The sequence below is a fragment of the Pholcus phalangioides genome, unplaced genomic scaffold, assembly GCF_987345545.1.
Source record: "Pholcus phalangioides strain wild (caught in Gottingen) unplaced genomic scaffold, Ppha-v1.0 ptg000029l_1, whole genome shotgun sequence".
Taxonomy (NCBI): domain Eukaryota; kingdom Metazoa; phylum Arthropoda; class Arachnida; order Araneae; family Pholcidae; genus Pholcus; species Pholcus phalangioides.
In genome coordinates this window covers 6,513,118-6,527,013 of record NW_028301619.1, presented here as the reverse complement: position 1 = coordinate 6,527,013, position 13,896 = coordinate 6,513,118, and the positions used below count along the sequence as shown (strand labels likewise).

The following is a 13,896-nucleotide window of genomic DNA, read 5'->3' as shown; positions in this document are numbered from 1 at the left end:
AGGAAAAGATATGCAAATCAACCAGTCATATGTCAAATGGTTTTATATACAATGTATATTTTGAAAAATCTGTGATGTCAATGAGATTTGAATTAATTGATGCACATTTGCCGTAACAAATGAATCACTTCATGCAAAAAGTATATAAGCCCTTTTTTCACAAAATTTACTTTTGACATTTTTATAAATGTTTTGTGAAAAAATGCAGTGCTCACATGGTAGGAGATATAACAGTTCCTAAAATTTATACACAAATGGCTCCTGGAAATTTCTGAGCCATTTTCCAAAAACTGGCTTTTGTAACCAAATGTCCTTTTTCTACGAAGTGATTTAAATACTTTATACAGCATACTTCCACGAGATTATAGTGACGTTCAACTGCAGATTTTGGAAAGATTGTATGATAATTCTTTTGCACTGAAGTGAAAGGGACATATAGAAAAAGTAGAACGCCACACATTTTTTTTTCCAGATGAAGCATCCACATAACATTGAATTCTATTTACTCTGTATTTTTATTATTAGTTGTATAATAAAGAGATTATAGAGTCCAAGCATTCTTTTCTATGTGTTAACTAAAATTTTTGAACAGATGAAAAAATTCTAATCCCATCATGTTTGAACAAATTCAGCAATATTTAATGGTATGATTCAAGTGAACTTGCCTTTCACAAAAAAGTGATCCATGTTAACATAAATGCTTGATTGTCTCAAAATGACATATAGAACTTATTTCATAGCAAGAAAAATACAGCTGTTCTAATACTGATTACATGATCTAAAAATGTACACTAGCTGCACTACAGCAGTTTATTTACTCTTTGGCTGTTATGCATGGTAAAGATTAATTTCAAATTTACAGCAAAGTTGAAACACTTATTGAGCCTCTCAATGCATGTTAACCTATAGGTAGGAAATTTATAGACTGGAAACCATCAAATTTACATACAATCAAATATCTTAAAAATAGTGAAGACTTCCAAAACATGAAAAGATTTAAGCAAACTCTATATGTAGTTTTAACTGCTATTTTTCAGTATAATACAAAATAGCACTTCTGTAGGCACTATATTTGTCTATGGTCCATTACATAAATGACTAGGACATACAAAAACTTACATTTACCCATATATAAAAGACAATGCCATAAGTCAGTTGGGATAATGGAAAAACTTGTGCAACAATCAACATATGTATTTTAATATTCTGTACTAAAATACAGAAAATTGCCATTTATCAGGAGCTTACCAAATAATTAACCCATACTGAAATAAACTGATTTTCAGAAATGGACATTATACACATGAAAAAACTTTCTTTTTTTTAAATAACTGCTTTGCTACTTCTCAATAACTTCAGATACCCTTTGAATTGTCTCAGCATAAAAAAGAAAAAACTAAAATGTATAAACTTATATTTTATTGTCATATTTTGCATAGATATATTTTCACCTCTGCCAACTGGCTAGCAAAGTGATGCAGGAATTTGGAAAATTATTGCTATACATACTATCCAAGTTGTACTAGAACAACACTGTTGCCCAAGGAAAAAGGGCAAAAACAAATGCAGTAGAACAGTGCTGTGAAAGACAATGTAAAAGAGCAAAAACATCTTAACCATGAGCACTTCATACATCTGAAAAACCCATTTTAAAAATAACTAAATGCTCCATATCCCATACATACAATAACACACATAAAAAAGTCATAAATAGAAATATGAATCTCTACTTTCAAATACTATGGAAAAAATTTACATTTGTTACAAAACACCATTAGCACAGCAGTGGCAAAGTGCAAATACAAAATGGTGACTACACCCAAAATGCAACATACGTTAGGCACAGTCACAAAAGTTATAAGAGGAAATTTTAGCAGGTAATAGTACTTTCATTTAAACTGCATTGCTGAACACAGACCTTCATATCCAAAATTTATAGCATTGATGAGAGAATAAAAAAATGCTGGAAATTTCTTAATGGAATAAATTCAGTTGGCTTTGTCTGTCATAAGTGTACTGCTATAATGTTGACCACTGACAAACACTTGTTCATGTTATTTCAGCGCTTTTTCCGCAGTTGATGTTTGATTTTGCAAGAGCTGGCTACCCCTTATCTTTCAATAAAATATATATCATACAAGTCAAATGAAATGGTGATGAAAAGAAGCTCATCCCTCTATCTCGCCAATTCAAACAATTTGCACACACCTGATTTTTAGTAGCATGAAGGAAATTACATAGAAAACAACATGATTCAAAACTTTCTTCAAAAAAATTTTATCTGATTTTGAGAAGAAAAGTGAGCAGAAAGCTGCAAGAATTTTACAAGGGTATAGCAAAGTGGAAGTCAATAGCATAAGGCAAAGAATTCCCAAAAGATATTCAGGAAATTCATAATGACACAGTCAAAAGCATTCAAATTTCTGCTCATGTAACATTTTCTCATACAATTAATATGAATTTAAAACATACCAGCATGTTTACAATAGTTGAATATATATTATATTGTTTTATATGTATATAATTTTTACAACAGAAATCCAAGAATAAAATTTAATAGAAACCAACTTTAAAGGCAAACAACAAGGAAAAACTATGATTTTCCTAATATTCATTTATTTAGTTTTCCCTTTTTTTTTTTTTATCCTTGTTATTTGCTTTTATCTTTGCTTCCTTATATATTGTGTTAGTATTAGACCATTTTTTTTTTATCATCCCTCTATAAATTCAAGATATCACAAAGTGCCAAAACAGACGGTAGTAACGACAGTATAGTACTTGAAAATTTGTATATTTTTCAAGGGAAAGAAGCAACATCTGTGTTAAAGCATTATCTGAGAGCACACAATCCATACATATAGAAATTTTACAATTCAAATGATTGGGTCATTATCAACAATAAAAATATCAAAATAGCTATATTGAGCAGACATCTCCATTTAAACATGGTCTGATGCTTACAAATAGCAACAATCCGCTCTTAGAAAAATTATTTTCACTGCAATATCAGCCTCAGGAAATTTATGTTAAAGCAATCATAGCTTTCTTGATTCAATAAAAAAATAATTTTGAATAAAATTCATTTAATATTTAAACGCTTGATTCAGAAATTAATGCTGGAAAAAAAATTTTCTTTGGTTCATATAAAATTTGTTACTCAGTTTTTAACAAAAAAAAAAACAAAAAAGAAGTTAAAAAAAAGTAATTTTCAACTTGGAAAAAAATGTAAAATTTAAAATGTCAAGTCTGATCACAAGATGTCCAATGAGTAATTTGACGAATGAAGTAGAAGAATATTTATTTTACAATATGAATCAAATTACTCAATACATATTTATTCTTTTATATGCTTATACATTATCTTTAAATCTGCTTTATATGTAAAGTTTAAAATATCACAGCTACACTTCAAAAATGAAATTGAAAATGAAATTCCTCAGTTATATCGTATCTATCAATAGGTATGATAAAACAAAAAGTCCATTTTATCAGTAGCTTTCAAATTAGGGTGACCATTGACAGATATTTAATAGTACAGATCCATTCCTTTTTTTTTAAACTCTTATTTAGCTGTCACATCATTTAGGTGAAAATGCTTATTCTGTGTGTGTGTATCTTCAGAAGTCAACTTCAATATTGCTAAATTCTAAGTATAAGCTATAGTAACTGAAATCATGTATCATTTGAAAAAAGATATGGTCACCTTATTTTTAGTATTATGAAGGATATAATTTATTAGATCACATTTTTACTGGAGTAGATTAATAGGAAAAAATATGACAACTAAACAATAAAATTATTTTAGATGATAACTGCTATTTTAAAAAATATCAGTACAATCAAACTCACACACACACATTTAATACAAGAAGTTTTTAATTCTAGCATTTGCTCATATCAACCATTACTTGTTACAATTATGAAAGAACAAAGAGGTATAAATATACGTTAAAAACATATGCATCATCATAGTAAACACATTATCTACCAACTCTATATGAAATTATATTCTATATTATATAATATGCTCTTCAATTGGCACAGGTTAAAATAACCTCTTAGTCACTACCAAATTGAAACCTCTGCACAATATAATAAATACTGTATGTTACCATAAGTTACTTTTCCAAGAAATAGGGTAGTTGTCTCTCATGAATAAAAGAATTTCTCACTTCAAAAATAAACTCCTGAAATTAATTGAGACTGAATAAACTTTGTGTTGCATAAAAATGTGATGGAATTCACATTTTTTGTGGGACATAGAAAATCAAATCCAGCAATTGGACCCTTTAGTAATTGCCCTGAATGGATCAGCAGACTAAGTTTTTGAAGAAAAAATGTTTACGTATTATTATTATATCTGCCAAAGAAAGTTTTTTTGATGAAATTCACTGATTTTGAATTGCTCTTTTGCATGTTAAATTTTACAAAGAAATTTGCTTGTATTAACCAAACTTCTAATTTGTTTTCATAAAAAGTTTAAAATTTATGAAATCTAATATCATACCAAAAAGGTGGTATTAGATATGCTTGTTTGTGTTAGCCATGATCTTGTATCAACCATGTCTGTATTAAATGAGTTTGATTGTATATTTATCTAGTTCTATTTTTCCGTGCAAAAAAAAAAAAGAAAAAAAAGTCTTCCAAGTGCATGCATTTGAATGCTGCATTTTGGAGCAATTTTGAAATATTATCTATAAATACATTTCATTTGTATTGAGCATTTCTATCATTTCAGTGTAATCATCTAACACCAAAATCAGTCATTTTTTTATAATTAAAAAAAGTCATATTTTATGACAGATATTCTAATCAAGAGAACAAAATAAATCCAAGTAACAAAATCCATTAATAGGAAAAAATTTCAAATCATATTATACATTTAATTTATATCCTTTATAACTGCATTTCTCAAACTGTGGTCCATGAATAGACTAAAAAATATAATTCTAATCAAGTGAAAATTATTCAACTCTTTGCAACTAATTAGTGATATTCTCATGGGTTAAAATGAAAATTTACACCCTTATAAGTCCTATTTACAAACGACGGTATAATACTGGTATAGAGGGATTTTTGCTAAAAATCTGTTTACGCTACACTACAATGTCTAGCAGTTTTTCTCTATTTGCAGTGTGTGAAGGATTATGGGAAAGGAGAGCTGAACCCCCATATATTCACCAAAAAAAGAGGGCAAAAATTTTTTACCCTCTTTTTCCTGTGAGGGAAAAAGGTTTGAGCAGGTTCAATATTAAGAAAAGAACCCTATTTAAACTGATAATCTTGTCTGTTCAAACAGGGCTATACTGTCCGTTAATGACCTATCAAGTTTTTTTCTATATTTACGGGTCCTTGGATTCAGAAAGGTTGAGAAACACTGCTTTAGAATTTTGGAATTCGCTTGTGGTGAAATGCAAAACATTCAGTGCCAAGGGGAAATTAAGGCAATGCACACATATTAACTTACTAATGATCTCAAAATATCTGAAAATCTATTACATAATAGCATTGCAGTACTCAATATGAAGAGTTGAATAATTTTATATTCAAAAAGATGAAATCAGAACCTCTTTCACACTAAAAATTAATGACCACGTTTTAAAAATAGCACAGTAGAAAAAAAAATTGGTAACAAAGTATACACTAAGATACAATTAAATTGATTTATTGAAATGTACAAAAATCTACATAATATTTTAAATGTATTTCATGCTCTTTGGCAAGGAAAATGAAACTATTACAAAATTTATTATTAGTTTTGTCACTACAACTATGGTAAGAGTTGAAAGTTTGAGAAATGTTTTCGGCCGGAAAGTTTGATCTAAAACTTCAAATGCTTGTTATACTATAATGTATTTTTCATTCTACATATATAGTTTTATCATATTAAGATTAAAATTTAAAACAGTACATCAGGAACCTTCATAAGAAAATGATAAAACTAGGTACATCTTTGTATAAATTAGAGAAATCATTTATTTCACGGAGCAGTCTATGTCTTGTATACTTTTACTTAGAGATCATTAAATATTTTAAACATTCATTCTCTACAACTTACTCCTATTTTCTGTAATCAATAGAAAAATTTTAATTTGCACTTGAAATTTTCTCACATTCATAGGTACAAAAATTATAATTCATGCAGATGAGCAAAGATATCACACATGAATGTGTAGTATAATATTATATGTATTCTATATATAGACACCTAGACTGAATTGTACTTGGAAACCCATAACCGGAGTAATTTCTATATTGATTTAAAATATACTATACAAGTAATCTTGTTATTATTTATGTAAAGTTACTATACCAAATAAGATCAGTTATTCATGCCACCATTTTTTTAAATTGTATAAAAAAACTAATAGATAAGGGTTTTTTTTTACATAAAATCACTACAGCTGAAAACATTTCTGCAATCAGAACTACAACTATGTACTTATTGCTTCATAAAGTGTAAGGCTAGGTTATTAATGGAATATTATTTTGTAAACTACATATGTGAATGTTAGTATTGGATGAAAATATACAAAAAGCAGTAAGTTGTTTTGAAGTTTAGATTATTTCACTGTTCATAAATGAAACTATGTGAGAGGATAAATAAAAAAAATAGCTAAATAGAAATTCATTATATATTTAGCAATAGCTTTCTTAACGGGGGGGGGGGGAGATATATAAAATATCCTACAGTCCATGACAAATCCAGCTTTTACCTTCTGTAGCTATCAATACACTACACCACAGTTACAAGATGCAATACCTCTTCACCGTCTCACAAATTATCAATGGAGAGGAAGTTGAATATATTACAAAGGATTGCGCTTGGAAAAACAAACGATATATTTTTACTAAAAAAATAAAAATATAAAAAATAAATAAAATCTAAATTTATGAAGTCATTATATCAGATAATTTTCAGAATTCAAACAGAAAAATAAAGTAACAATGTCATGTAAAAACAGAATTCTTGAAATAAAATAGTGTCAAAAATATGTTCAAACGTCATTTTTAAATAGAGAAAAGCTGAATTCCTCCCTCAGAGTACAAAAAAATTCTCTTTTAATTATTACATACTCACCATTTCAACACACAAAACATTGAGAGGAAAAAAGTTCATTCTCTGTAAGCATGATTTCATACTGTATACAGGGTGATTATAAATTCATGGGACAAACTTTAAGAAGTGATGTAAAACACCTAAACAAGCATTTTTAATCATAGAATGTACAGTCAAATCGTAATAGCAAATGTAGTAGAGGGTGTTTTTAAAGAGTGCTCAACAGCACTTCACTAAAAATCAATATCCCATTTTTCCAAAAAATTTGCTGCGATATCTGCTATTAATCATTTGAGGGTGCATGTGCATCTAGGGATTTGATTGGAAATTTTTTATTGGTGAAGGGACCATCAAGGCTATGCTGCGCCAAACAATGATTAAGTGGTATAATGATTTGGGTAGAATTTGTGTCACACAGGTTGCACCATGAGAAGGTGTACCATATTACAATACCCTGCACCCTTGAATGGTTGATTGCACTTATTGCAGCAAAACTGCCAAAAAATATAATTTTGTTTGGTGAAGTGCTGTTGTGCACTCTCTAAAAACACCCTCTATCACCTTTGCTATTATGATTTGATCACACATTCTATGACCGAAAATGCTTGTTATATATAAATACCTTTAGTTTCAGTCAAAGAATTTTCAAAAAAATTTCAGAATTTCAAAAAAAATATATATATAAAAGATATGAAATATTCGATAACTTAAAAGACATAGTTTGAATGATAATGTAATAAAATCACACACATAACTTTATACTTTTACCAATATCAACAATATAAGAGATAACGCAGCCATAAGGAATTTGCCTTTGAACAATGTTTATTATAAAATTGTATCAAGTTCAATTCCTCACAATCCAGACTTGCTTTCCTCAGAAGTGAAATAAAAGTGTTTTCATATAATTTTAGGATCATTTTTAAGCTACGAGTCCCCAGTCTGAAACAGCCCTTGAGCATAAAAAACATTAATGTTATGAACCAAACACCATTCATTTAATACCAAGCTTTCAATTGAATGCTTTTCTGCATTTTTAGTTTGTGTACAATATATCAACATCAAAATATGCAAATATAGTAGATCTGTCAACACCATAAGAGGGATTATAGGCAAAAATATCTCCCACTGCTTTCATGGAATCAAGAGAACACTACTTTCATAATCCTTGTTTGCTGAAAAAGCAATTATGATTTCTCAGTCAACCATCAATTTCAATTATATGTGTAGATGAATAAATAAAGTCAAAATGAATATTAAAATTTCAAGCGAATTGAAAATGTTATATGAAAAATTTGGTAGCAGCATTTATATTTTTTGAATTATGACTAATTTGCATCTTTATAACTAATAAAAAACAATAAAATTAGAAGCAATTTAATTGCCTAGTTACTTTGAAATTTGAAAGTCAACTATTTGAAATGATATATATATATATATATATATATATTGTGATTTTACATTCAAAAATATGCAAAATATATGTGTGGTTTTCAAAGTACATATGTGTCACATTAAAACAAGAACTTTTTACAGCACCATGACCTTTGGGCAGCACCTGCATTCACAAAAAGTATGAGATATACCTAATTCAAAGGCCATTTTTAAATCTATTTTCTGCACATAGGAGAAAAGAAAATGGATTTTACCTATTTTAGTTTTAAAAAAATAGCTTTAGTTAAATCAACATAAAAAAATGATGGTATTGCAATAGCTTCAATTGCATGTATAAAAACGAAAATGCATTGCAAACACAAATAACTGATTTCAAGAACATGTGATATGCATAACAACCAAATAATTACTTCAATATAGAAATTGAATACATAATAAAAAATATAATATAGAACTAATATTCATGTACATGCAATTAAGCTACGGCAGGATACACAGAAAATAGGGGAAAAAATCTGCTTTTTGAATGAAAATGGTACAGAAATGTACAACCACATAAATAAAATGAACAACAAAATCTGTAAATAAAATTATTTTCACATTTGATGCCCACAGTTTTTATTTCACAATCCCTATATATATAAAAAAAGTAAATTACTGATTCTACAATTGGCATAACTGCTTATATAATATTTACTCTTCTTCCACAACAGGGCACTTCAGTAGTGAGCTCAGCCTTGCTGTAAAAAAGAACTGTCATATACAAACTGTTTCTCTTTTTTTAGTGTGAAGATTGTGGATCACACTGAAGTAGCCTTACAATAGAAGGATCACTCTTGGCACCTTCAATAAACTCATCCAGTGAGAGCTTTCCATCCATATTTTTGTCCATCTGCCTAAATATTTTATCTGTTCTTTTCTCTGGAGTTGATTCATCTTCTGGCATCTTCATAACTGAACCTACCATTTTATATATTGCCTGAAATAAATGAATAACTAACTAAATTTTTTCAGAAGTGAACATTAACAAAAATATAATAAACAACATTATTAAACTATGCAATATTACAAGAAATAACTGTTGAGGTCATTAGTCTGGAAACATGACAAGTCTGAATTCAGACTGCTCATACACCAATAGTTATTGAATTTTTTTCTGCTTAGTTCCAGCCAGCAGTTTTACTCAATGTAGATTAACCAGAGGATTGACTTTTTTCTCAGTTTAATCCTGGTAATTTTTTTTTCACACCAAGAATCCAAAAAATTCAGATAAACACAGCCATTATATATTATTTTTGCAGATCAATTTTGAATATTTTGATAACTTTTAATGTAATTTTTTCTACGATATTTTAGGGTTTTAATCTTTTATAGTCACAAAAAAGAAAACTGAGTAAAAAATCTTCAAAGTAAAAGAAGAATCATACCATGATGGTACAGACTGAGCTAAGTTTTAGAAAAAGCATTAATATTACCCTTCATTCAATCCTATGCAATAATTTCATGCTTAGCTCTCGTTCCTCTTTTATATCCTTAGTTTTGAATTTTTTTTGTACTGATAAATCTGTTTTTAGATAATTTTAGATAATCAAGGTTCTACTGTACTTTAAAAACAGATTCTGAAATATGCTATGGCATTTGCTTGTATTAAGATGAGTTCACGTCACACGTGTTCAAATTACTTGAAAAAAAATGAATATGCCTGGCTTTTTCTTTTCTACTTATGCAAAAACTGGTTGTGATCACATTGCCATAGCTTTTAGTCATACAAGATTCAGGGGCTGTAGCATGAGTGTCTTTAATTTACTCACAAAAACTGGATCCCAGGTGTAGCCATTTCATTGCTTGTTTCATAAATCATTGTAACCTACCATCCCGTTAACATTATATGGGAGCTCAGCAAATCACTTGATGTGTAGCAAGTGCAGTGTGAACCACTGTTGCAATTTGTTTTGGTTTTCGATTTTCAATATGATTTTCAATGGTGTTCAAACACCATGGAAGAATTCAATAATATGAGAAAGTAAATACTGTGATCTCTCACTTATACATTTCTCTCAGTTATAAGAAAATTTTCTGCACCACCAGTCAAAGACATAGCATAATAATACTATTCATTTATACACTTCTCTAAAGTATGCATCTTTTTCCCTTGTTCTCTTGCACTGATGTATAAGTGAGAGATCACTGTATGTGGAATAACTTTTGGGCATTGGACATATGCTCCATTTGCCCTTGCAAGACAACTACACTGCATCCTTATACTGTCAGGTGATGGTACAGATTTATGGTGTGATGGGCATGCAGACCAAAGCTTTAATTAAAAACTGATTTCTTCTGTTATCCTCCAAAGCCCTTTCAGACCCTGTACATACATTCATGGGGGTTGTTATTTCTCGCTGTAAATATTATTTTTCAAACCTCAGGGAGTTCAACCCTGACTTCAAGGATCATGGGTGTTTTATTGTTGAAGTCAGGGTTGAACACCCCAAGGTTAAAAGAGACTATCTACAGTGGAAAAAAACCCCTCATGTTAGTTAATAGTGGATCTGAAAGGGATAGAGCTTTCTTTTCTGTCTTCAATTTTTTCAACATAGATTATGTTTTATCTTTTGTGTCTATGGACATTACAAGCAAAAATTAGAGGGAGATGACAAAAAGGGTTGAGTAAACATCATGGTATAATTTAAAAACTAATAAACACATCAAAAAGGGATAACTGTTTTGAAAAGAACAAAGACGAAAAAGTTTAATAAGAAAAAAGCTGAAGGAGACACACATGCAATTACATGATAAGCACGAGAGGCAGTACAGTTTACAGTTTAACGAGTGTTAAATGGTTGTGACCCGCATTTCTTCAACTTTTTTACTAGTGCAGGACCTGCTATTTCTCTGCTAAGTATGATGGGGAAATGTCACTTCATATATATGGAAGATACTGTGATCATAGGAACATTTTTACAGCTTACAGGAAACACTGATTGTGAGAACAAAAGAATTTTTTTTTTCAACCAATGAGTTTTGTGCAGAGTACTTATATTATGAAACTAAATTTTGGAAAAATACAAAATTTTGTTAAAAATTGGTATAAAATAAAACAAATCTCAAGATTTTCCAATAAAATGTGTCATCACTTCGACTTGCTACTTCTTCACACTAATTTTGTACTCTCAAATTCACTGGGAAAATTAATACTTTTGTTTGAAGAACAAAGACTTCCTACTTTTGAGCATTAATTCACTAGCATCAGGACTGTAGTTTTACTTTTCTGGCACTAATAATGCCTAAATAATGCTTCAATTTATTAGTTTCTTGTAGAATTTCAATGCACATTTTTTGCTGCCTTATTACAATATGCAGCATCTGATAATCATGATTGTTTATCCATTTTAATTACCATAAATGAACTTAAACTACACATATATGCTTGCACTGTACATTTTTTATATCAGTGTACCATGCTAAAAAATGCTAATATTCTAGAACGCTAAAATAATACAAATATATTAATTTTTCATTAACCTCCACACCATCCACTTACCCCCATAAATCATAAAATGTTCTTAACTCAGCCATTTATGCATAAATTTGGTCCACAATCTATCTATCTATCTATCTATCTATCTCTCTCTCTCTCTCTCTCTCTCTCTCTCTCTCTCTCTCTCTCTCTCTCTCTCTCTCTCTCTCTATATATATATATATATATATATATATATAATAACATGTCCTTATTGACTGATTTATCACTGCTGAGCTCAGGCCTTTTTTTAACATGTTAACTAGGGGGGATTTTGCCCCACTAGCCTTTATATTTGCCCCACCAGTGAAGATAAAAAATGACCACTGGTGGGGCAAAGTCCTTTTCTTGTTTTCTTGAAGCAGCTTCAGCTTCAAACGAATATGAAGGGAGTCAAAAAAATCTGGCAACAGCTAGGCGAGTGGGTGTGTACGGTTGAGGTTCTCTCTGAAAATTATTGTTTGCTTGCTAATTTTTTTTTTTCTCATCGTAACTCATTTCAAATTTAATATAACATATACAATTTTTCATAATCACATAATTTTACGGATGTGTACTATATGTTAAATATATTTTTATTCATATAATACAAATAATAAGAGAGCTCTGATCTTATTCGGTATGGCAGAGAAAGTGTGTTCCAGGTGTGTGGAGACAATCATAACTCCAGGCGATTCAATTAGTTGCACTAAATGCAAAGACATCTTCCATTATGGTTGTGGAGGTTTCAGCGAACTGGTATTCCGCAGGCTGAGGCGTGATCGGGTTCTGAGTTGGATATGCTTTAAATGTAAAGAAACAACAAGCAAGTCATCGAAGAAAGATCCACGTAGACAAGATGATCCAGGGGATACTTCTATGAGGGATACGGATCCCGAACCATTAATGGATATGCAGTTACTCTCTCTTGATACTGAAAAAATGCTGAGTGATATAAGAGAGATCGTGAACGGAATAAGTGAAGCATTCTATGCTAACATACAATCACTGAAATCATACATGTGCTGCCAATTCAAAGAACTGAGTGACCAAAACAAGCACTATCAATCCCAATTACTTGAGCTACAAACAAAGCAACAAGAACTGTCATCGGAAAAAATTCTGAGCTAAAAACTGAAGTCAAGAAACTTCAGATTGAAATTGGTGAACTACAACAATATTCCCATCGCTGTAACATTGAGATCCAAGGCCTTCCAGAGACTGAAAATGAGGATGTGATTGAATTGAAGGCAAGAATAGCTGATCAGGTGCAAAGTGATCTGGTGGGCAATATTACAGTTATACATCGAGTGCCTACGAAGATGAAAGATAAAATAAAGCCGATCATAATTCAGTTGATAAAAAATCTAATCGTGATAATTTTCTCAAGTTGGCAAAATCTAAGAAACTGAAAGCGTCTTCAATCGACAACAGACTACGACCCACACCAGTTTATTTTAATGAACATTTGAGCCCATACATGAAAAATGTGTTTTATCATTCTAAACAACATAAGCAACAACACAACTTCGCGTATTGTTGGATTCGTGACGGTAAAGTTTTTATGCGTAAAACAGATGACTCCGGGGTGTTCAAAATCAGTCATGTAGATGACTTATCTCATGTCAATTAATAGTAACGAAAATTTAAATCTCAAAATGAGCACCTTGGAGGATCTAGAAAGGTTTCTTTCCGTTATTCACGATATTCAACATAACAATATTAGTAATATATCAAATTTTAAGGTTTTTCACTTGAATATAAGAAGCGTTAGGGCCAATTTTGACCATTTTATGTCATTTATAAGTAGTTGTGTTGATCATATAGATATTATAATTCTCTCGGAGGTGTGGATTTTTGATGTAGAGTCTGACCTTTATAAAATATCAGGTTTTGATTTATTCCCATGCTGTAGAAATTACAATAATTCAGGAGGCATATTGGT

The 13,896-nt window shown here is 30.1% G+C and overlaps 1 protein-coding gene across 6 annotated transcripts in view; it reads right to left on the bottom strand.

Annotated features, from left to right (window-relative positions):
• Positions 1 to 612: 612 nt before the first annotated feature.
• The window catches only part of LOC149067623 (neurocalcin homolog), a 124,115-nt gene continuing 110,831 nt past the window's right edge, over positions 613 to 13,896 (bottom strand). For all 6 annotated transcript variants that reach the window (XM_089252534.1, XM_089252536.1, XM_089252535.1 and 3 more), the window contains one exon: positions 613 to 9,434. In XM_089252534.1, coding sequence (XP_089108660.1) covers positions 9,237 to 9,434 — 198 coding nt within the window. In that variant the 3' untranslated portion in view covers positions 613 to 9,236. The remainder of the gene's footprint in view (positions 9,435 to 13,896) is intronic.